Here is a 27,023-nt window from a genome sequence, read left to right on the forward strand (position 1 = left end):
GAAGTATAACATCATCCGCATAAAGCAAAGAGCTGACATTAACATCTCCAATTTTGATATCAGGTTTAATACCACATTCCTTCATAATGTGATCCATATAGATAATGAATAACAGAGGGGATAATGTACATCCTTGTCTCACACCAGATTTAACATTAAACCATCTTCCTGTACTTCCTTCAATTCTAACTGCTGACTCACAACTCAAATAAAGACTAAGTATTGCTTGATATAATGCCCCATTGACACCATATAACTGCAGCGTATTGAATAGCTTCTCTCTTGGCACCTTGTCATATGCCTTTTCCAGATCGACAAAACTTAAATACAGATCTTTGTTATATTCCCATGCTTTCTCGACTATTTGTCGTAAAGTGAAGATCTGATCCTGACAGCCTCTATTTGGCCTGAATCCAGCTTGTTCTTCACCAAGCTTTTCTTCCACAATTCTTCTCAACCGTTTCTCAAGTATACTTGCATAGATCTTGCCAGGAACACTCAGTAGGGAAATACCTCTGTAATTCTCACATTCAGTTTTATTTCCCTTTTTATATATGGGTACTATGAGAGCTCTACTCCAATCATCGGGAATTCGTCCCTCTGTCCAGGCTTTCTGAACTATGCAGTGCAGCCACTGTAAGACTCTTATACCACCATACTTCAGCATTTCTGGTCGAATATCATCTACTCCTGCTGCCTTTCCACATTTCAAGCCTTTGATGGCTTTTTCTACTTCAAGTATGGATATGTATTCCTGACTGCATGACTGGTCAGTGTTTTTTATCACTGTGCTGTCATCACTGCTTGTTTCATTTAGCAGTTTTTCAAAGTAATTACTCCATACTTCAAGGATATCTTTTTCTCCTGTTTTCATTTCACCTTTATCATCTCTAATTCCTTTTACAGCACTCTTTCCTCCATTCCTTAGCTTCTTCAACAACCTCCAGAATATTTTGCCACCTTCTTGATATTTATTTTCTATATTCTTGCCAAAGTCCTCCCATGACTTTTGTTTAGCTAGTTTTACACACTGTTTAGCTTTCTTACATTTGTCTCTGTATTCTGTAAGAGTAAAAGCTGACTTATTTGCCAGGAACTTTTGATATGCTTTCTTCTTTTCCTTCACTGCCTCTTTAACTTCCTGTGTCCACCAGGGAGTTCTGATTTTTTTATCTTTGCACACAACCTCACCACATGCCTCTCTGGCAGAATCAATCAATGTTTCCTTCAGAGTTTGCCACTGAATCTCCAAGGTTTGATTCCTGTTCTCAAACTCTTTCATTTTTTCTTCAATAATATTTCTGTATTTTAGTCTACAGTTTACATCTGAGAGCTGCTCAACTTTTATTCGCTTTAAAACTTTCTTACATGTTATTCTTTTCAATATGAAATTCAATTTTATCCTGCTCAAGACTAAATAGTGATCACTTCCAATTTCAAATCCTCTGTACACTCTGGTGTCCTGCACCAGGGAGAAAACATCACTATCAACAATAACATAGTCAATGAGACTTTTCTTATTCCTAGCCTCTTCTCTCCATGTGAATTTGTGCACATTTTTATGTTGGAACATGGTGTTAGTAATAACCAGTCCATGTCCTGAGCAGAAATCCAACAGATATTTGCCATTATTATTAGCTTTGCTCTTTTCTCCAAATTTTCCCAAAATATTTTTGTATGTCTCACAATCATTTCCTACTCTACTATTTAGATCCCCAACAAGGACCAACTTTTCCTTTTTCATTGTGTCAGTTGCTTTTTCTAAAGCCTCAAAAAATTCCTCCACTTCTACCTTAGTAGAACCTTCTGTGGGACCATAGGCACAAATAAGTCTCATTGTCCAGTTCCCCATTCTCATATTTGCCCACATTACTCTACTTGAGACTGACTGCCATTCAAGAAGATTAGCCTCGTATTTTGTGTTGAATACTATGGCTACTCCTTCTTTTCCTTGATTGTTATTGCCTGAATATAACATTTTGTATTTATTGCTCAGAAAGATCTCACCAGTTTTGGTCTTTTTTGTTTCAGTCACCCCTATTATGTCGATCTGGTACTTATCTAATTCCTCAGCTAGCTCCATTTCTTTGCCATTCAGGCTTCTTACGTTGATAGTACCGATCTTTAACTCTGGTGATGTTGAGTTGGGGTTTGTTTTCAGATTTGTTCCAGTAGCTGACTTTTCGCTGTTCGCCCTGGTTCCCTGGCGAAAACAACGGGGGCCTTGTTTAACCGGGCGACGCCCCAGCCGGCATGAAATTTTGTCACGTTGTACCATCATTTTTTTTTTTTTTTATTTTGGTTTAACCAATAAGAATACAATTTGGTCGGCTAAATCCCAAATTGCCAGCCCATCCTCGTTCGTTCAGTATCAAAGTAGATACCCAACAGGGTGCACCACGAGAAGGTGAGGATTGGACATTAGGTCAGAAGCCCTGGTCGGTTCTCCGCATTCCTTTAAAGGCTATGTGGAGGTCTCCTCTCAGTTATACAGCTTTGACCCTTAAGCACCCCGTCCTCATAATCTAAATCCCATAATCTGGATATAATCTTTGTTACCCTTCTTTGCACCCTTTCCACAGCTTCTTTATCCCTTTGGAACCTAGGAGACCAAATCTGCGCACAGTAATCCAAGTGTGGTCTTATCAAAGCCTTATAAAGAGGCAAAATTACATCCTTATCCTTATATGTCAAGGTTCGCTTCAACACAGCAATTATCCTCTGAGTTGTATTTGCAACTTTTGCTATGTGACCTTTGAACTTTAAATTCTTATCCACCAATACATCAAGATCCCTTGCCTCTTCAGTTTCTTGTAGCATAACCCCACTAATATAATATGACGCTGGAACTTTAATCATGCCAAAGTGCATAACTTTACTCTTACTAACATTAAACTGACAGCCATTTTTGTATGCCCAGATTTCCAGTCTATTCAAATCATTTTGTAATTGCTGAATATCAGTAGCATCCCTGATTGCCCTGCCTATCTTTGCATCATCAGCAAACAATTGCAAATCTGATGGTAGACCCTGCTTGATGTCATTAATGTATAGATTGAACAATAATGGCCCAAGGACTGAACCCAGATTTAAGGTAACCAGTGGTGTTTAAGGTAAACCAGTGGTGAAACCACTGGTCTACCTTAAATCTGGCAGATTCACACCCAATGTATACCACTTTTTGATATCTTTCTGTCAATCATCCCCTGATCCAAGTCAGTAGATTATGTTCCAATCCCATATTCTCCAGTTTTCACAACAACCTATCGTGTGGTATCCTATCAAATGCCTTAGAAAAATCCAACATTATCATAGTGTATCCGTTCCCTTTATCCAACTCGGCCATAACATTGTTATAAAATATGAGCAAATTGCTAAAACATGACCTTCCTTTAGTAAACCCATGCTGTTCCCTGCAGAGTATAGAATGCTTGTCTACCCATTTCTGTATGCGAGTTCTTACCAACTTATCTAAAATCTTCACTATCACACCAGAGATACTAATAGGTTGGTAGTTAGACACATCAGTTTTTGCACCACCCTTGTGCAATGGAACTATCATTCCTTCCATTCCTGTGGTATCATTCCTGAGCTGAGACTCAAGTTATACAAATGTGTGAAAGGTCTAGCCAATTCAGCTGAACATTCCTTTAACAAACGGGCAGATATTCCATCTGTCCCTATTGACAAATTCTTATCCAGGTTATGCAAGAGCTCTTCAACCTCATTTTCATGAACCTCTAACTCTTTATCCAGTAGCACCATGCTACATACACCAGGTTGATATATCTTAGCAAAGTAAGCACTCATTAACTGAACAATCTCCATAGCTTTTAACACTCGTGTACCCTGCATTCAATAAAATTATTTTTCCACATTCATTCTTTCTTTTGCTTGTGACATAACGATAAAATTCTTTTGGATTGCCTTTAGCTTGCATGGCCAATTTCTTTTCATACTCCATTTTAGCTTTTCTCACAATACTCATTACTTTTCTGGCCTGAGCTTTATATATTTCATAACTCCTCTCACTCTTATTCTCACGATATTCTTTCCACATCATCTTCTTCTTGTGGATCTCTAGCTTAATAAGACTGCACATCCATTTCACTCCCAACCTATTTATTCTTTGAACACTAGGGATACGTTCAGATACCGCTTCATTCAAGCACTTTTTCAAAGATTCCCATGCATTGCTGACATTTTTTCCATTCAGTAACTGATACCATGGGACCAAAGATAGTATTCGTCTAAGTTGATCATAATTTCCAGCTTTGTAATTCAGCATGTAGCCTGATTTAAAAGATGAGCATGATCACTGTCACCAACTGGTGGTAAAAAAGCCATATTCTTGACAGAGATTCCTTCTGATGCTATGAGCAAATCCAACACTCTTTGACCTCGAGTTCCTTCTTTCACATGCTGCTTGAGAAAGTTATCTCGCAACAATTCAATAAATTCCTGTTCTTTCTGATCACGAGATTTCTCTTCTATCCAATAAATGTTTGGAAAATTAGAGTCACCTATGATGATCATTCGCTTGGTACCCATAAGGCTAAATTGGTGATGCATTTCTTCGTCCCCTACAACTGAGCTGTTAGGTCTGTAGCAACACCCCACCATATATTTCATTCTGTTAACCTCCACTTCACACCAAATAGACTCAAACTCATTGCTACATGGGACATTGTTACCATCATTGTTTTCTTGTATTTCTACCCTAACTGGACTTAAGTCATCTGATATCATTAGTAGCACTCCCCCTCCTCTCCTATCATTCCTAAAAATAGTATATCCGTTACACTCGATCCCACTTACCATATCTGATAGCCAGGTTTCACTAATGCCAACAATCTTAGGCCACATCATGTTCAATAAAGCAACAAACCCAACCCCCTTGTTTCTAATGCTCCTGGCATTTGTGTATAGACATAATAAATTACGACCTAGCCTATTCTTATAATTAGATATGCAATGTATTTGGTCTTGTTCTAGAATTTTCTCTTCTCCCTCCTCAGACATACTTAAAAGGTCCGAACCCAAAGCACATTTTTCCACTCCTTTGCCACATACATAACCATGTTCAAAGGCATTTATATCTTTATCACGTTTGTATACCATAGCGGAACTTTCACACACATTTTCCCCATTCCTCCCTTGATGATCTAGTTTCCCTGACTCTCTGCATTAAGTCTCATGCCAAGAAGTAATTTTTCCAGGCTTCTGATGCCAAATGAATTCAAGTGCAGGCCATCATTCTTATACAAATATTTTCTGCCATCAAAACACATCCCACACGTCTAAAAACTCACATCCATATATTCTACATAGCCTGCACTTGAAATAATTTGCTATCATCACCCTCCTTCATAACTCAGTACTATCATATCTAGGTAGTAATCCTACAATTTTTACTCTTTCACATTTCTTTCTCGTTTCTTCCAACAGACTTTTCATATCTTTTCTCATACTTGTTTGTCACCACTTAAATTATTTGTACCTACCAGCACTACCATTTCTTTTACATTTCTTTTTTGGTTTTCAATTACGTTTGTCATATTTTTAATTTTCGCTCCCGGGAAGCTAGAAGTGGTGACTCCCTCCGCAAGTGCAAATTTTAAAATTGAGTTACCATACCATATTACCTCTTTTTTCTTAGATATTAACTGACTTACCGTGTTGTTATTAATATTTTGATTACCAAGTTCAGTATTTTCCTGCCTGTTGTTCTTATCCTGTCGAAGTTTAAACAAACGTTTTTCCACCTTTTCCAATTCCCTGGTCAGTTTCCTAATAATTTCTTTTAACCGAGCTATTTCTAATGTGAGCATATGTTGGAATATCTGTTGGAATATGAGATTAGTAATGATAAGTCTGTACCTGAGCAGAAATCCAGCAGGTTCTTACAATTATTATTGTCCTTGCTCTTTTCTCCAAATTTTCCCAAAACATTTATGCATACCCGGTGGGACTGATTTCCTACTCTGCTATTTATATCTCCAACAAGGACCACCTTTTCTATTTTCTTTGACTGGTCTGATGATATGAAAAATTCTTCCTTAACCTTCTGTGTGACCATAAGTTTTATTGTCTATTTCTCCATTTTGAAGTTTACCCACATAACTCTGCTTAAAAAAAAAAAACTGCCTTCCTCTTAAGAAGTTTATGTTTGGTGTTGAATGCTATTGCTACTCCTTCCTTACCTTGATCATTTTTGCCAAATATAACATCCTGTACTTATTATTTAGTAGCATATCACCTGTTTTGTCTTCTTTATCTCAGTAACACCAATTAAGTCCATGTGGTTCTGCAAGTTCAATTTCCTTCCCATTGATTTCCATTAGCTTAGTCCCTAATTGCCAGCCCATCCTTATTCCTTCAGTACCCATTGGATACCTACTAATGGGATGCACCATGTAAAGGAGAGGATTGGGCATTAGGGCAGAAGTTCCTGTTGGTTCTTCACATTCCTTAAAGGTGCTGCGGATGTCTCTTCCCAGTTATATGGCTTTGGCTCTTAAGCTCCCCCCCCCACATTTTATTTTCAAAAATAACTGTTTACAAAAAAATCATTCTAAAACTTTGGTATAGCAGTCTTTGTGGAGAATGAAAATTTGACATTGTAATGATATCAGTAACAATCATGGTGTTTTGTTTTGTTTTCTGTGAATATATTCTTGTAGGTCTTTTATCTGATGTAATTTTAATTTAAAGTTTAAAATGTATGAATTAAATTAATAAATATACTATGAATACTATGAATATGTTGTAATGTCATGCTTTACAACAGTAATGGAAATAACATAGAATACTGTGTAATTTATTATTCAATATGCACTATTATAAATGAACATCTTATTACTGAAAATTGCACAATGATACTGTATTTTTTTCCCCTTCCTTCACTTTCCCCTTCTACAGCTGAAATGAGAATATGAATGATTTAACACCATGCATAAAGGATATTTTATGGATAAGTAGGAGAGGTAACTTTACATTAAAACAATCCCCAATTTTTTTTTAACTGTCTTTTTCTCAGATTTACAAGAAATATGGCAACTGTAATATTCTAAACAATACCCTCAATATTTTTCTGGTCATGATAGCCTCATTAGAAAATGAAATACTCTGTCTCTCTCTCCCCCCCCCCCTCGCTTTCTCACACATGCATCACAGAAAGCTCTATAAACAATACATATATGCTACATTGAATGGCTACATGTTGCTTCTGGATTTTGCAAAGGTGTTTGCAAAATCCAGTTCCAGATACTACAGTTCCATGTAATATCGTATCCTAAGGTATTTGATAGAATACTACATGGAACTATGGTATCCTATCAAACACCTTTGCAAAATCCAGCAGCACAAATGAAACTGTAATGGATATGAAGCTGCTTATATGAAGGTAGCTGATAGACAGATGCCGAAGAATAATATATGAGAAGCAGAATCTAAGAGTGCATTCTACTTCTCCATAAATTTACCTGAAAGCATATGAGAATACAACCTTCGACATCAGACTACTGGACAGAGTCTGTAAGCTCTGATAAATTTCAAAACTTTAAAGTTCTTCTATATTTGGCTATAAAATATGGATGGATCCACAATATTATTCATTTTAATCTCTTATTTATGCCAAACTGAAGCTCTTCTACTCTATGCTTCATTATTTGATTCTGCATTTACTAAAAGTTTACTTATGGTGAATTTAACTCTTTGATATAGGATTGCTGTGGTATTGAACAGAGGATTTTTGTCCTCTTAAAGTTTGGCCTAGTCTCCGATGAGAACCATCTGCACCTTCAGAGTAGTTCCATCGACATGTTCTTTAAAATTCTCCATCTGTTTGAAGGAAGTAGTGAACTTGAGGCCAACCCTGACAAAACCAAGCTATTAATCATTGGACAGTGGGATACAGCCAACCTACCACCAACTTGACCTCAAAAACAGATCCTGTAAATATCCTATGAGTACCATTCCTAGAAGCTCTCATACTGACAACAGAAGACTTTACCAGCAAGAACAGCAAGAGCCACTATTATCAAAACCATAGTTGTCTCTATACTACTTCATGTCATCCATCTCAGAGATATCACAGAAAATGCAGAAGCCAATGTGTAGAAACTCTTACTTCAGTTCTTTTGGAATTGCCTTGAGCAAGAGATCAAGCTTCACATCCTCTTCTTAAAAGATGGATTTGATTTCTGTGTCCAGATATTACTTTTTTAGGAACACCATTAGAATCATTAAGAAAATTTTTATTTCCACTCATTCCTTGAATATTATTTATCCCACTTCAGTATAAGCATATTCTGTTGCCCTCATGCTATTAGAGTACATGCCTTCTTATTAGATAATCATATTAGATAATTTGGATCATCTCTAAAATCCAAACAGTTGTATGCAAAATTCTTCTAATTTCATAATCATCTAGCACTGAACTTGCATGTGGATATAGGAATTTTTTCAAGTAGCCTCTGCAAACTTTGCTGCTACTCTTTCAGGAAAAAGCTAGCATATGGGAATTTCCCAGTGAAGTGAATCAAATACAGTAAATTTCAGACAGACAGCCCAACTTTTTCCATATGTGAACAGCTTGAAACAGTTAACCATTTCTTTTACTACTGTGCTCTAATAAGATGTATCTGGTTTTGCATTAGGAACCCTGCACATTCCCATGTTCACAGTGGATGAAGTCATAAGTTTCCTCCATCAGTCACTAGCAAAACCAAAATCATCATCTTTCTAATTACAGAATTCAAGTACCATTTATGGCAAATTCAGAAACAAGATGCACAAAATCTTGTTGCAAACTGATTTACAATGAGTTTGCCACTTTCTTTGTTTTTAGCTAACCCTTCAAGGGATCATTTGAAAAATAAGCCCTGGTGAATTACGAATCATGACCTGAACTTTGGCTACAATATGTGGATGACATACTCATCATATGGCCCTGCTTTGCAAAACAATTACAAAATGAATAGATATTAACAAAATTCATCCTTGCATTAAGTTCACTGTCGAATTACAAAACAACTGATTCCTGCTTTTTTACTCTCATGGAAGTTTTTCCAACAAAATAAACATAGTTTCCATCTATAGAAAAACCAACACACACACACACACACACACACACACACACACACACACACACACACACACACACACACACACACACACACACACGGTGATATCTCCATGCAGAATCCCACCACCATCTCTCACAGAAGAAATGGTACTATAAAAACCCTGTTTGAGAAAGGACATATAACATTTCCAGCAGCATGGAAAGAAGAAGCCAAGAATTCAAACACCTCATTCTAATCCCTCTAAAAAATGATTATAATAAAAAAAAAATGGTTGAGAACATTCTAAAGGAGCCTTCCAGATAAACAGATGGATAGAAAACAAGAATATAAAGGAGCAGTATCCGATAGGTCTCCCGTAATGTCTTTCATGGATAAGATAGCAAGGATATTGTGTCAACAAGGAATAAAAGGTGATTTTTCCTTTAACGTAATCCATAAAACCTATGTTGTTTCTTTTTGGTTCTGTCTACATAGCGTTATTGTGAAGAGAATTTTATTGCTGGAAGATAATGTTAGTGATATTTGCATTTTTTATTGTTAGAGCATGGTGTCTGAGATGAGTAGTCCTCATCTGTAGATGGTATGTACTGTTATAATGACCTGATCTTTTCTCCAAGTGTCCCAGAAATATTTCAGTTCCACAAGAACTGATTTCTCTTTTTTTCATTTTTATGCCATTTTCCCTTTCTGATGACTCAAATTTCTGTGCTTCATTCTGGGCATGCCAATTGGTACTACAGTCATAAATAAGTCATATTGTTCAACTATCTATTTAAAAATTTATCATCTCACACTGCTTAAACTGCCTCCCATTTCTCTACTTTCTGTTTCCTGAATAAATAATTTTATAGTTATTATTTCATATTAGATCTAACCTGTTTTGATGTTCTTTATTTTGGCAAACACCAGTTATGTCAGCAAGTTTCTACAGTAATTCTTTTGCTAGCTCAATTTCTTTTTTGTCATGTCCTGTACGTTGAGGATGAGTTCTATTGATATTTTGACCTGAAAAGATCAGGTCATTATAACAGTACATACTATCTACAGATGAGGACTACTCATCTCAGACACCATGCTGCAACAATAAAAAATGCAAATATCACAAACATTATCTTCCGGCAATAAAATTCTTTTCACAAAAATGCTATGTAAACAGAACAAAAAAAAAAAGAAACAAGAAAGGTTTTATGGATTACGTTATGAGGAAAAATCAACTTTTATATTAGTAGCTAACTTTTCACTGTTTTTTTCTAATTCTTTAGTGAAGTGGAGATGCTATTTAATCTCATGACACACCAGCTGATGCACATCAGAATGTGTTTAAGTTAGTGTAAAATAGAATACAGTCTGTTAACAAATTACATTCTTTGTCATACAGTATTCAAATGAATACTTAATAATTAAATACTTGTGGACGATTATAGGAAATAGAATATTGGATGAGAAGCCAGACATTTCTCCACATGTGTTATGGGTTAGTGGGGGTCTGCTTCTGCTCATCTAATTTTCACCCTTGAGTTATCTAACCTATTGTTTTTATATTTGTAACATTCATTTTCATGATGCATTTCGAATATGTAATTTTTGCAGATACAGAACCTTTACTATACTATACTTGTTTTGAAATCCGATTATATTTGCTTTTGCAGAGGATCCTAATATGGCCACAGCCCGCAAAATGTGGTGTGATACAGGAGATGCACGAAAGGCTTATGAACTCATTCACCGTAAGAGTAGTATTGAAGGCCAGCTTCTAAAGGGGCTTGCTATACATGGGCCTAGGGATCTTGTAAATGCTTTGAATGCTGTAAGTGTTTTTAAGTTTCTTCATGCATACTCTTATCAGTTATTAAAAATTCTGATTATTATGATAAATTTGAACCCATAACAAATTTTGTACTTAACACATTCATACTAGGATGGGTCTTTTGTATTGTATCTCATGCATTGTGCATGAGGAGCAGCCCAGCATGAACATGTTAATTCTTTACATGTATAGCAGTTTATATGAAATTTTTAATATGCTATATAATAATTAGTAAGAAGCATTAATTTGAATTAATGCTTCTTACTAATTTGGAAGGCAGTCCATAATTACAAGTTATTCTCTTAAAATAATTATAGTGTCATGCTTAAAACTCCATAATAAAATTCTCTAATGAATTTCAAGTATGGTATTTAGAGTGAACTCCAAATAATTTGACTTTTAATCTCTTAAAAGCAGATGAAACTTGTTTGGATAGCTGTTTTTAAACTACCTGATCTACATAACTACAATTTCAGAAGTAGTGATGTCAATACTGTACATATTCATAGGGTGGATCAGAAGTAAGAATAATCTACTACTAGAATACAACTATAATAATCACAGACAAACTTCAAGCAAAAGAAAAAGGTCAAACAATTAAAATAATCCAAATATATGCACCAGACAGTAACCATTCAGAGGAAGAAATAGAAAATTTCTATGAAGAACTACAACAGGAAATAGATAACTCCAAAAATAGAGAACTCATGATAGTGATGGAAGATTTTAATGCTAAAATAGACAGTTCACAGCAGACAAAAAAGATGTGATGGGGAAATTTGGCTATGGAGAGCTTAACGACAGAGGAGAACAATTACTCCACTTCTATAAAGCAAACGATCTAATGATTGCAAACACATTGTTCTATCACCGCCCTAATAATTAATATACATGGACATCCCCAGATGCTAATATAAAGAACTGCATAGACGATATCATCATAAACAAACAATGGAAAAGATCAGTAAATAATGTACGAACATTAAGAAGCGCTTAGATTTCGATACTGACCACGATAACTGCCAAAAGTGAAGATAAAATTCAACAGGAAAAACAATATCAGAAAAAAAGAAAACATCAACCTATCAAAACTAAAAGATAGCTCGAGCAGAAGTTGATTTTTAGAACAGATGTGCTTGAAATTAAAACCCTTCATCTTCCAGAACAGAGGAAAATACTGGGAGGAAGGAAAAGAAACAGTGTTATCAATTGAAAAAGACACTCTAGGTACCAAACTCAAAATAAACAAACAGTGGATAATCCAAGAAATCGTAGCTACAATAGAAGAGAAAAGAGAGGCCAAGATACTTGTAAACCAACAAAACAATGAGAGAATAAAGAAAAATACAGAGCACTAAAAAATAAAGTTGATAACCTATGCAAAAAAGCCAAAGAAAAATGGTTAGAAGAAAAAGCTAAGAAATGCCAAGAAGTATACCAACAAAACAACCTAAAAGTCTTCCATGACACTATAAGAGAAATTACAAAGGAATTCTCAACAAAAGCAGTAACAATGCTAAACAACAAGATGACTGAAACCAAGAATATTGAAGATATAAGAAAAATCGGATCAAACCATTTTAAGACTATCTTTCACCAAGGAAACAAAACTACAATGCCAACAATAGAAGAAAATAACGACCACCCAAAAATTTTAAAATCACCAGGCATTAATACTATCCCTACTGAACTGTGGTCATGTGGAGGCAGCACATCAACAGAATATTTAACAACCCTATTCAATAAAATACTACAAACAGGAGAGATATCAGATGACTGGAGAACTGGAAAGATCATCACAATATACAAGAAAGGAGACAAAACAGACTGCAGAAATTACAGACCAATCAATTTACTCTCCCACCCCTATAAAATATTCGTAAGAATTATACAAAATAGATTAAAAAACACCTATGAAGAACTGATAGGCATAGAACAAGCTGGTTTCCGAGGAAACTATTCAACAATAGACCAGATTTTCACACTACACCAACTAGCAGAGCTCAGATGGGAAGACCATAAAGAACTATATTGTTGTTTTGTGGACTTTAAACAAGCTTTCGATAGCATCAACAGAGAAATCCTTCTTAAAGTTCTACTAGAAAAGCAATGGACAAATATATAATATGGTTTCTGATAAAATATTACTCTAAGACAAATGCAATAATTAAAAAGGACACACTCACAACAGAACCCATAGAGATCCAAAAAAGGAGTAATGCAAGGATGCCCATTATCCTCATGCCTATTCAACATATATCTAGACGAAGTTGTAAAGAAGGCAATAGACAATGAGCCTGGAATCAATGTCAATGGTTTAACGATAAATAATATCATATATGCAGATGATCTCGTCCTTATTGCAAGAACCCCAAATGAACTACAAAGGTTGATAAACAAGCTAAACAAAACCTGTAAAACATATGGCATGACAATAAATATACAAAAGTGATGAAAATAGAGAGGAACAGAACTACCATCTCAGCCACCTTAATGGAGGACAAATAGAACAAGTAGAAAACTTCATATATCTTGGATCAAAACTAACAGAAATAATAGATGAACTCAAAACAATCAAACATAGAATAGTGATAGGATGGACCACCATGGGAAAATTACAGAAAATCTGGAAAACAAACAAGATATCTAAGCAAGCCAAAATCAAATTATATGAATCAATAATTATACCAACAGTCATCTATGGAGCAGAAGCGGGGACAGTTAAGAAAAGAGAGGAGAAAAAACTGCTGGCATTTGAAATGAAATGCTTAAGAAAAATAAATAGAACAAGTTGAATAGAAAAGAAAACAAACAGCACAGTCAGACAAGAATTATTGTATAAAAAGACAATAATAGAAAAAATTAGAAAACAACAACTGAGATGGTTTGGCCACACTATACGCATGGATGCAGACAGACTTCCTAGTGTCCTAATCAATACTTTTCCAACTGAAAAAAGAAGACCTGGAAGACCAAGAATTACCTGGCTGAAATTAAAGAACATCTCGGGATGCAGAACATATAAGGAACTTTTTTGAACAGCAAGGAATAGAAAAGACTGGAAGATCCTGCTCAAGAGAAGACTCAACCCCGAGGTGGAAGAGAAGAACAAGAAGAAAAGAAGGATCAGAAGGGATGTGAATAACTTTAGGAGAAGCTATTTTGTGAACAGAAAGCTTCATGTAAGCATGGGTGTGATTCTAAATGAGTCTATGGCCATTTGAATTTTAAAAAATGCCTCTTGCGTTATCAATGGTAACATATAAAAATAAGTAGACACATACTAAAGTGTTTATTCATGAATTTACAATTTATCACAACAGTATTTTCTTCATCTTCCATTCTAGGATAGGTTGAGTTCTCTGATTAGAGATTTAAAGGCATTTTAATGGTGGATTGCCATTCCTTTGTTGTATTCACTGAAGGCAGATGTATTATATCTGTGGATTTGTGTGTTCATAGGGCTGGGTTTGCTTGCTTACAGGAGAATAAAAAAAAAAAAAAACATACCACTGTCATCTCTCGACAGCATGGACCATTTATTAACCATACTCCCCCCCCCCAGATATACTGTAGATATTCTGTCCTCTTGGCATCTCTGACTATAACCCTTTCCATGTTTTCTGTAGATTGACCTACACCCAGCCAATCTCATCTTCTTGTCCTTTGCCACATTGCAATGGTATCAATTGGGATGACCTCCAGTATTTCTGTGCCTCTTTTCCATGGTCTAACCACTGCTTCTGCTTTCCTAATCCTAGAATTATTTGTGATTTAAAAATCTCTCTCTTTCTCTGTCCCATTCTTTCATATTTGTTTGCTGTCTTGGTACTGCCAAGCGTTCTGAAAATTTTTTGATTTCTTTTTTTAAATGATTTTCTTCATTCCGCCTTTCCTAATAGTGATGCTAATATAGTGTATATTGCGAAATTAGAAGGGAGAAGTATCATCTGGTTACTTGCTTGGGCTGGACTTGTTTTAAGAGTCCCGAACACTGATCAACCTAGTGATTTACTTGCATGTATATATACACTAATGCCCCCCCCCCCCCCCCCCCATCCTCCTGCCTACTTGATTCTGCAAATTTCAAATCTGTCTGTCCTCGTACTCAACTCAACATTGCAGAATGAAAAACCTTACTTTCTTCAAGGTAAGCCTTATTAACTTGGGATGAGGCTTACTAACTCAATTTCAGCTGAAAAGCTCTTAAACATTCTTCACATCTTTGAGAGGATTCAAACACAAAATCTTTCCAATGAAAGTGCATGGTTATTATTGACATCAGAGATCCTATACAGTTCAATCATTATTGATTGAACTGTATAGGCTCTCTGACTAAATACATGGTGGTAGTAGATAATGAGGCTATTATAGTTTTAGATATTTTAAAGTTTATAATATTTAAATTTTGAGAAAATATTTTAATAATTTCTTGAAATTGACGTTTGGCTCTTATATATCTAAATTCTAAGAAAATACTGCTTTAATGTTACTTCTGTTTAGAAAACATGTCACATTTCTTTTTTGATTTACAGATACCCCGCAATACCAGATTGATGTATATTCACAGTTACCAAAGCTACATTTGGAACAGATTGGTGTCTCTAAGAATAGCAAGGTTTGGTACTCATCCCATTGTGGGAGATCTTGTATCATCCTCAGATGTGGAAGGTTTGTTGGCTTTTTCTATTCAGTGTTAATTGTACAAATGACATTACTTTAAATTATTTTTAGATTAATATGTACTAATATATCTGATTAAAATTTCTCCCATACTGTGAAAATTAGTTGCAGCTAGACATTTTGTAGATTTGAAATCCTATATCTCAATAATTACCCACAATATATGCATTTGTAATATTTGGGATATCCATGGGGAGGTGGGGGTGGCAGGAAATGTAGATAGACCTCACCATGAACATGCATTCATTTTCCACTCAAACTGTGGGTTTATTATATCATGGTTTAAGCCAATAAGAATACAATTTGGTCGGCTAAATCCCAAATTGCCAGCCCATCCTTGTTTGTTCAGTATCCAGGGAGATACCTAACAGAGTGCACCATGAGAAGGTGAGGATTGGACATTGGGTCAGAAGCCCTGGTTGGTTCTTCACATTCTTTTAAAGGCTATGTGGAGGTCTCCTCTCAGTTCTACAGCTTTGATCCTTAAGCAACCCTTTTATATTTGAGTTGTTGGAAGTTTACACCTGAAGTATTTCAGGACTGGGGCAACTTGTATAAGGAAGCTAAGATTTCACATCACTTGCCTTAGTATCCCATAATGCAAAGCACATCTCCTTGCAGACTTGTCGGACCCAGACCGATTCTGATCTTTTTTGAGGTCTCTTCAGTGAGAGCCAGACCCAGAGGTGATACTAAGGAAAAGACCTGAATAAAGGTTGAAACCGATCTGGGTAGTAACCCTTCCCATAATGCATAGCATTATACATATCTGCAAGGAGATGTGCTTTGCATTATGGGATTCTAAGGCAAGTGATGCGAAGTTTTAGCTTCCTTATATGAGTTGCCCCAGTCCTGAAAATACTTCAGGTGCAAACTTTGTTTGCTTACACTTGGATAAAGGATTAAACCAAGTATATAATTTCTTGGTATCTTTAATTTATATTTGAGTTGTAAGTCAGCAGTTAGAATTGAAGGAAGTACAGAAAGATGGTTTAATGTTAAATCAGGTGTCAGATAAGCATGTATTGTCCCCTCTGTTATTCATTATCTGTATGGATCACATTATGAAGGAAAGTGATATTGAGCCTGATATCAAAATTGTAGATGCTAATCTCAGCTCTTTGCTTTATGCAGATGATGTTATAATTCTAAATAAATCTGCTACAAGCCTGGAAGATTCCCTCACTAAATTGAATAACTGTTGTAATAGTTATGGTATGAAGGTCAGCAATAAAAAGACAAAGGCAATGAAAATAGGCAGAATCATTGAAAATGTCAACTGTGTTGTGAATGAAGAACCTGTGGAACAAGTAAAACATTTCAGCTACTTAGGCACGATTTTTAGTGAAGATGGTAAATTAAATATGAAAATAGACAACAGAATCAACAAAACTGGTATGGTAGGAAGTCAACTGAATAAATTTATATGGAATAAGAGAGAAATTAGCCAGAACACTAAATTATCTGTATACAAGACAGTATTCAAACTCATTTTAACTTATGGATCTGAGATCTGGGTCAGAAGTGAAAAACACTCGACCAAAGACTAGAAACCGCAGATATCCTGAGAAAAATTAGGGGCATGAACAGATGGCATCAATAGCAATATCATATTAAAAACAAGGATGTTAGGAAAGAACTTGATGTTGTCAGCATCCAGGAATGCGTTATCAGAGGCTAATCTCAGGTGGTATGGTCACTTAAGCAGAATGGGAGAGGAAAGATTAGCAAAACAAGTGTTCTCTGCCCAGTTGGCAGGAAACGACCCAGAGGAAGACCAAGATATAGGTGGATTGATACAGTACAAAGTGCCTTAGAAGATAGAAATATAAGATCCGATAATGTTGGAGTCTTGACTGATAACCGACTGATTTGGAGAAAAATTGTAAATAGGAAGTTAGTAATGATGTAAATTTTTCATGTTGTACTATCATATCCTGTACACCTCTTGAGGGTATATGTCATGAATTTGATGATGACAACTGTGGGTTTAAATTCAACTGTATATGAAGGATGTTTGTGAATATCTTGAGTTGGCAGATGCTTTTCACTACCCAGTGTGATACCACCACCACCACTCTGCTTACTGAAGACCAGAAATTACTTAAAAAAGGATGGTTTAATTTCTAGATGAGGTTCCTAGATTATCCATGGTACTAAATATTTACAAGTTTTCCACCCTCTCATGGGTAGGATTCACATAAAAAAATAATAAAAAACTATGCATGTTTTTTAAAATATTTTAAAGTACAAATTAATTGCAAAGCCTATCCACGTGTATAATTGCAATGTGTTTTTCTGAAAATATACATTAAATAATAATAATCATTATTATTGTTATTATGAAGCATCTTCATGGATTCCCAAGACTCATCACCAACTATTATTCATTTATTATACTTAAATGCATTCACTGGAAGAGTACCCACAAATGTCCCTGGAAACCTATTCCATTCATTTCATCACTCTTCAAGCAAAAAATGTACTTATGCTAACCACAGTCTTATGCAACTTCTGGATGAGACTTTTTTTTTCTCCCTTTTTTGTATTAAAAAAAATTCTATCATATCTCCTCTTCTCTTCCTAACCAAATTTTAACCAAAAAACCCCTTCATTCTGTTCTTCTAGGGAGCAGTCCACAGACTTCATACCACCTTGATCACTCACCTCTGAATCCTTTTTACTTTGTTATCCATAAGAAAGCAGTCACTCAAATCTGCACACAATAGTCCATGTCTGATAGCTGTATCAGTTCTATAAATGGTGGGTAATAATTTCCTTATCTTTTCTTCATAGCATATACTTCAATATCTAGGTAATCTTTTGAGCTATTTATCCACTTTTGCAGTATGCCTGCTGTACTTCAGCTCCCTGTTTGCCACCACCACCCCTAGTTTTCCTCCCCTCATCAGTTTTTTGCAGTCCAGTTCCATCAATATAATATGCCTTGTAATAATTTCATCTCAAAGTGTGTATAACCTTAAACTCTGCGACATTAAAATGGCCAAAGTTTTCATTCAATCTGTTTAAATCATCTTGCAGATCTCTACATCATTTTAATTAGTGCCCTCTCCAGTTTAGAATCATCAGCAAATAACTGAATATTCCCCCTCAAATCATTCCCAGTATCATCAATGTAGAACCACAAGTACAGCACTCCTGAGCTCTGTGGTCCACCACTGGTCACCTGCCTTTTCCTTGATTCTATTCCACCATATGCTATTTAATGTCTATCCATCCATCAGCCACCATCCTACTCATTTCACCAACTTCATATACCCATTTGGCTCAATGCCAAGTGGCTTCGTGCACAATTGGCTCAATTTATGTAATAGGATTCTGTGTGGTATCCTTTCAAATATCTTTGCAAGTCTAACAATGTCATAGCATATCCATTTCCTTTATTATAGGAAGTAAGTTACTAAGGCAGCAATTTTTCTTCACAAAACCACTACTCCATACAGAATATCAAATTGTCCACCTGTTCCTGAATTCTGCCATTAGGCAACTTTTTTAATACTTTTACTACCACTTTTGAGATGCTGAATGGCCCATCTTGGACCACATTCTTGCAATGGAACTATCCACTCCCTCAAAACCTTTCCACAGCTGACACTAAAAACTGCCTGAGGCACTGCCAATTCTATTGCACATTTTTGTGATACATGCTGATATTCCAGCCAGTCCTGTGACTGTATTCATATTTAGATTTCATAAAATCTGGTTCTTTTTAATCTACTTCTGTTCTCACACTTGTCTCCGTCACTGCATTATCTCCACCTGGATATTGCACCCTTTCAAAGTGATCACTCTGTAGTTGAACTACTTCTTCAGCTTCTCTCTCTTTCCCATTATCTACATTCATTAAAATTATCCTTCCATAATCATTCATCCTTTTACTAGCTGTGTAGCAGAAGAACACGTTGGGGTGCTTTTTTTTTTTTTTTTGCTCAGCTAATTTTTGCAGCTTCTACTTAATTATGCTGCTCGTTAATTTAATTCTCACCTGATTTATCCTTTTCTTCCTAGGTATGCAGTCTGGTATTGCTTCTCCCAAATTCCACTTGGCAATTTCCTGTTCATTGCTAACATCCTTCTCTCACAGTCTTCATTCTGCCTCCTAAGTTTTTTTTTATAATCACCTGTTCTGTAAATATTATTTCTGAAAATTTTTCATTTCTGTTTCAACTTAGTTAAAATGGCTCAAACCCCATAACTCTCAATTTTAATCTTTATTTATTATATTTTATCTTTCTCCTTTTTCTAAAAAAAATTTTGTAGTTCATCCTCGATACAAGGTCATTATGAAATTACTATATGTATATTTCGGCTTCTAATTCGCATATCTTTAATTTCTGCATTTTTAGTTCCCACATTTTTCCCCCCATATTTTTCTGCCCCTCACCCTTCTTTTTGAGAAAAAAAAGCCCGAATGTATTTTTCCAAATGACAGCCCTAAATGGTTATAGTATATCATTCAGAGTTCACCCTAAAGGTCTAAAGTTCAGTTATATAATTTATATCAATATATTTCTGATGTTGCTCCATAAAAAGATAAGTCTCAAGGATTCTGCAAAGGTATGTCAAAAAATGATTCCTTCCATATTTTTTGTTTAAATCATGCCTTTAAAATACCATTAGTGTTTTAAGTAAATTGAAGTAAAAGCTAATGACATAATTCAAAGGGTACTCTTTAAGAAAAATAGGCAAAAAACCATAAATATTAATACCAGTTCTGTAGTTCAATTAAGAAAAGTACATATACTTTTCTTAATTGAGAATTCCATATGCTTAGCCCCTCTCAGGTCAAAACTGCATGATCACTCTCTCGAGTCAGAAGCAAAGAGTGGCTCGCATTAGTTAAGGGCAATTCTCTGATGCTCTCACCAAATCCAGCACTCTCAAACCATAGGTACTCTTTGTGCACCCCCCATCCCCAGCCTATACTAGAAATGGACTATATGCTGCTGACATACCCCTTACCCATTGAAGGATATTTCTGTTAATTTCATGCATAGAATTTACACATGAATTGGATTTCAATATGTAATTATTAATGCAAGGTGATGCAATAAAACTTTTATGAGAAAATAAAAAAATTAAAAGAACGTGTTTAATGTGGCCATTCGACCTTCCTTGTGAACGTATCAAGAAATGATTGAACAGTGGCTTATTTCTGCTTTTCATAAATCTCTCAGTAACAGGCTAATGTGTCATCTATTTCTCTTTGTACTTTTTAAGAACCAGTGAGGCATCCACTGGCTTATTAAACCAGCTGCCCAAACATCCTTTTACAGCTTAAGCGTAAACCCACCAAACCTGCTTCTTTTCTTCTTCTTCTTTCATGCTGTCAGACTCTGATCTCTCAAACAGCCTTCCTCATAAACAAGCTTTCCCAAACAACTACAACTCCAGCTCTTCAAGAAAAATATCAGTTCCGTCTCATGTGGCTCTTACTTATACACAACACTGATGTGCTGTAGGTTCTTTAATATCTCATATGTGTTGTAATTATTATTATTGCATTATTACACCTCCAGGGAGTCCAAAGACTCATCGAGGGAGGGCACCTACTCGACAACTCTCCGTCTCCACCAACTACAATGAACCGCAACTACTGCCATCTACACCAACGCTATCTACTGCCAATCACCACCACTAGTATTTTCACAGACGGTCACAAACAGGCGGGGTTCGAACCCACAGCCTTTTGGCTGAAGAAGGGATACACTAACCACTTGGCCAACTAGGCCAGTGATTTTATATATAATTATATATAAACAAAACTTGACTTATCTAATCCTAATTTTTGGATATAATGATAGGGAGTTAATCCTATCTCCACATCGATATATGATATATTTTTCTGTCAGTGTGGCATTTTCGAAGTATAGCTTCCTGAAAAATATAATTTTTAGCTATTATGAGAAAAGCATTATTCTTATTTTCTGGTCTATACCTTCAAGGGATGTATTAGATATTATGATAGTCAACACAATCAAAAAATTCCCGTTTACCTTTCTGAAAAAAAATTAGTGATATGTGACAGCTGATAGAAATAAAAGGAAATAAAAGTTTTAAAACACGAAGAAACTAATAAACAACTCATTACTTGTTTATGAGAGGTAAATATGTACTGAATCTCTTGCGTGGTTCTTAAATAGGTGTTTGAGCTGGCACAACATGAGAATGAAAAATGTAAAACATCTGTGGGATGTGAAGGGAATTTGTTATTTAAAGAAGTGTTTGTTGAAGTGAACTGACAATGATGATGTAAACATCTGAAAAGTTAAACAGAAAGCCTCATTTTAAAAGCAGTAAGATAAAAAATTTTAAATATACACAGAATTATTTCATTTTTAACTTTAATATATTAGCCTGAGTAGTCTGTCACAGTCAAGTAGTTTTGACCCTTTATAAAAATATAATTAATTCTTTGATAGGATAATTAAGCCTATAGTTATGATTAACTACTTGTGTGTATATTCTTTGGCTCATTTGTCTTGTAGGATGAAAAACCAGATGAGTTTCAAGGAAAAATTATGCTACTTTCATATGAGACAGACTAACTTGCCTTCAATCGAAAAGCACTTATAAAGGTTTTTCATGCTCTGAATGAGATTTGAACCCAAGTCTTCCCAACTAAAGGGCATTGTCATTACTCACTGAGTTATGGAAACATGCATAAATGATAAAACATGCATAAATGGCAATGAAGTAAGGGGGGGGGGGAGATTTAGCTGATGGTGAAACATAAATAAAAGGATCACACTTTTCGAAGAGGATTGGCCTTTACCTAATCTTCAGAAAGAGTCTAGTAATTCTGGGAATTTCCAGATGTCTGAAATGTTGACAGAGTTTTTTATATTAATATAATAAATTTAGTTGTCAATAACTTAAATTCAAAGTCTAAATAGACTGTTGTTGGTCAATAAACTGTAGAATATTACAACCACTTTTTTTTTTTCTAAAATAGTTTGTGGTCATGTGGAAGTCTTCTGCCACTTATCCAGTTTTGATCCTTAAGCACCTCAACATTTTGTTTGAATTCATATTAATAGTAGTATCTTAATTTTTTTTTGATTCCTAATTGATTACTATTTGATTTATTATTGATTTTATTAGATAATATTGAAGATTTCAATACTGACGGATTTGGAGACAGACCCACCAAAGCAATACCCAAAGTTTTAACAGAAGAAGACTTACACAAAGAAATAAGTATTTATGATGTAGTTCTTCCTCTTCCAGGACATTCCATAACATACCCACAGAATGAAGGTATAATGTTATTTATTTTTTAGTTAAGCACAAAAAAATTTTTTTTGTACCAGAATTTGCTAAGTGTTTATAAATGTAATTCTTAAAATCTAGCAGTGTATTATGGCCATATATTAATTTTGTCCCTTTAGTAAAGTTAAAAACAAGAATCATGTCGAAAGTTCCACTCAACGTACACTTAATAGACAAAACATTAGAGATACCTACCTAATAGCATGTCATTCTCCTCTAGTGCAAATAACAGCCTGAACTCTCTCTGGCACTGACTCCACCAGATGCTGAAGGTAATTCCAGCCATGCCTGTTGCAGCATTGTTCACAACTGTGCCTTAGACGTCTATCCCGGATACATGGATCTGATGTCTCGCTCTATGGCATCATAGAGAGTTTCGATCAGATTTATATCCAGGAACCTTAGGGCCACTGGATGGTCCTAACCTGATATGAGTGTTTCTCAAGCCATGCCTGGGTGGTTGCAGCCCAGTGGGGCAGTGCATTGTCCTGCTGAAACAGCCCATCAGCTGCAGGATGCGCAAAGGCCCTGAAAGTGTGCAAATGATCAGCCAGCACATTCTGGTAGCTTGCAGTGTTTAAGAAACTTTTCAAATACAATAAAGGATCTAATGTGTCACATGAAAATTCTCCCCAAACCATTACAGAGCCACCACCACCACCTTCTTGAACAGAGCTGACATGACAGGACCATGGCCTCGTGCTTTGACGCCACACCCACACCCTTCCATCAGCTTGGTACAACTGATAATGGGATTCATCAGGCCACACAGTTATGATCCACTCTGCAGAGGTCCAGTTTTGATGGTCCCGACACCATGCGAGCTGCATTGCCGATGACGAGCTGTCTGTCAACAGTGGTACATGATTAGGGCGTCCACTTCCGTAGCCCATGATGTGCGGGTACACTGTATCATTTGCTCGCTGACGCTGCTTGGACCTCTAAGATTGAAACTGGATGTGATTTGTGCTGTTGCCCTGGACAGTCTGTGTTGACCCTGGTCATCAATGGCATATGGTTGGCCACCACTTACTCGCTGGATACTGGTATGTCCATTGATGGTATATTTGCGATAAACCCTTGATATGGTTGCCCTCAAGAACCCTAGGGTTCTTACCACTTGGCTGATAGAATGACCTATGTCTTTCGCCAATAACATGTCCACAATCAAAGTCACTAAGATTGCCACATTTACCATTGTTCGTCGATTGTGATACACTGTTGGGAAGTCTCAATGGCTTCTTATTGACCATCTGCATTTGGTTTGAGTACATTTCACTCTGCATGGGAGGGGGGGAGATGCCAGTGTCAACTTCCCATCACCCCTATCTGTAATGTTTTGTCCATTGAATGTGCTCCTTGTTGTTTAAAAAAAAAAAGAAAAAAATTTATTTAGCAAAATACATTTGCAGGCTTTCAGTTTTAATCTCTGTTCACTGCTGTCCACTGTTAGGGTAAGTCGGCAAGCTTTTTGTTGATGTTGAGCAGAAATCTCATCAAGGTAATGAAACAGTTTCCATCGACTGGTTCTTTCAACTTAGGGAACAGATCAAAGTTTGGAGAGATCATACTACATTTGAGGGGGAGGGATTTGAGGAATCATCTGCCATCCATACTTCTCCATAAAATCAGATACGTCATATGTAAATATGGCTGATTATTGGGCAATATATAATTAACATGGGTCAGATTCTTCCTCCATTCTAAAGTGTTGTTTTACGGAACAAGAATACCAGAAACAGAAAATGATGTATTTACCAAGACCAGCTTACAACTGACATGAATCTGGGAACTATTTCATTATTCCACTGGCCATGCATGATGTGTAGAACTTTTGAAATGATCCTTTGAGCTTTGTATATTAATTTTGAACAATCATATGAGGGTGCCTTGTTTGATTATTCATTGTTTCACGGTATAAACAACACCAAGAAAAAAAATGAATTGGAACTTACTGATTTCACTAAATTTTCTACCCAGCATCTAAGAGCTCATATTACATTTGTAACAAGCACAGCATGCAACTGGATAATAATGGAAATAATTTAGACTATAACTGAAAAAGAATTTATGTTCTAATAAGGGGCTCTCTGTAGATCAACTAACCATAAAGTTGGAGAAGTCAGGCTATGTTTGGACTCAAAATGACTTTCTCCCAGATATATGAAGGACTGAAATGGCTTTGCTGGGATCTCATGTGTTGGTTGTAAGAGGAATGGAAATGCATACATCATTTTATCTATTTTAGAAGGATTATAGTTTTGGCTAAAAAAAGTCTTGCTAACATACCTGTGCTCAGTTTCAGGGGCTGTGTTATTTGAACAAGTAGCCTTCACTCTATTGTAAGTGTTTTTAGGATGCCACACTTATTATCTTGTCTGTAGACATGCTGTTACAAAGCTCCTGTAAGATTGTGGATTTTTTTTTTTTTTTAAATTGAGGTTTTTCTTAGATTAATTGTTGTATCTTTAGTATATTATTATGGTTTTTAGGTGAATTTATTGTATTAGTGCATTTAGTTGTAGAAATATTGTAGTTTTTAATAGCCTTAAAAATGATTTCAATGACTAACTACAATAAGGCAATATCTAAAGCACAAGTTAATGCATTTGGCACTTAGGAGAAAATCTGCTGAGCAGAAATGCAGCAGTAATGTTCATAATATAACCAAGGATAATTTGACATTGGACTTATTATGATTAAAAAAAATATTAGAAAATTTAGCCAAGAATTGGAAAAAGTGGAGAAATATTTAAAGAAACTTAGACCAGGTAAGGAAATGGTCTAAACAAAAAGAAAGCACTGAACTTGGTGATAATAATAACAATTTAATTCAATTTTCATTTATTCATGTGGGTCTCCCCCCCCTCCAATCCTCGACCACCCTTTAGGACTGATTGAGCATTTCTAATGAGGGATTAAGTATGTATTTTTGACTGTAGCCACATGTGTTGATGGGGCCGGTTTGCCTATTCTCACGGATGAAAAGCCCGAGTTTCTGGGAGAAAAATACCCTCTACCTCTGTATGAGACTGACTAACTCACCTTTAATTGAAACAGACCAGATAAAGGTTCTCATGTCCTGGACGGGACATGAGAACCATCCATCTCAAATCGAAGTCGTTCTGACCAAACGGAGGCTCACAGTTAATTCAATTAAAATATAAGAAAAAAGAAGAACAAATCTGAAACACACCCCAACTCAACATCAACAGAGTTAAAGATCGGTACTATCAACATAAGAAGCATGAATGGCAAATAAATGGAGTTAGCTGAGGAATTAGATAAGTACCAGATCGACATCATAGGGGGGTGACTGAAACAAGAAGGACAAAAACTGGTGAGATCTTTCTGAGCAATAAATACAAAATGTTATATTCAGGAAATGACAATCAAGGAAAAGAAGGAGTAGCCATAGTATTCAACACTAAATATGAGGCTAATCTTCTTCTTAAATGGTAGGCAATCTCAAGAGAGTGATGTGGGCAAATATGAGAATGGGGAACTGGACAATGAGACTCATTTGTGCCTATGATCCCACAGAAGGTTCTACTAAGAGGTAGAAGTGGTGGAATTTTTTGAGGCTTTAGAGAAAGCAATTGACACAATGAAAAAGGAAAAGTTGGTCCTTGTTGGTGATCTAAATAGCAGAATAGGAAATGATTGTGAGACATACAAAAATATTTTGGGAAAATTTGGAGAAAACGGCAAAGCTAATAATAATGGCAAATACCTGTTGGATTTCTGCTCAGGACATGCGCTGGTTATTACTAACATTCACATGGAGAGAAGAGGCAAGGAATAAGAAAAGTCTCATTGACTGTGTTATTATCAGTAGTGATGTTTTCTCCCTGGTGCAGGACACCAGAGTGTACAGAGGATTTGAAATTGGAACTGAAAACTATTTAGTCTTGAGCAGGATAAAATTGAATTTCATTTTGAAAGGAAGAACATGTAAGAAAGTTTTAAAGCGAATAAAAGTTGAGCAGCTCTCAAATGTGAACTGTAGACTAAAATACACAAAGATTATTGAAGAAAAAATCAAAGAGTTTGAGAACAGGAACCAAACCGTGGAGATTCAGTGGAAAGCCTTGAAGAAAATCATGACTGATTCAGCCAGAGAGGCATGCGGTGAGGTTGTCTGAAAGGAT

The 27,023-nt window shown here is 35.8% G+C and overlaps 1 protein-coding gene across 1 annotated transcript in view; it reads left to right on the plus strand.

Moving 5' to 3' along the window:
* Pus7 (pseudouridine synthase 7) overlaps positions 1-27,023 on the plus strand; it is a 184,876-nt gene that overhangs the window by 131,448 nt on the left and 26,405 nt on the right. The window contains exons 11-13 of the mRNA XM_090390419.1: positions 10,739-10,896; positions 15,432-15,567; positions 22,705-22,860. Coding sequence (XP_090246545.1) covers positions 10,739-10,896; positions 15,432-15,567; positions 22,705-22,860 — 450 coding nt within the window. The remainder of the gene's footprint in view (positions 1-10,738; positions 10,897-15,431; positions 15,568-22,704; positions 22,861-27,023) is intronic.

The sequence above is a fragment of the Typopeltis vanoorti genome, chromosome 3 (genome assembly GCF_054136105.1).
Source record: "Typopeltis vanoorti isolate ZY-2024b chromosome 3, IOZ_Tvanoo_1.0, whole genome shotgun sequence".
Lineage (NCBI taxonomy): Eukaryota > Metazoa > Arthropoda > Arachnida > Uropygi > Thelyphonidae > Typopeltis > Typopeltis vanoorti.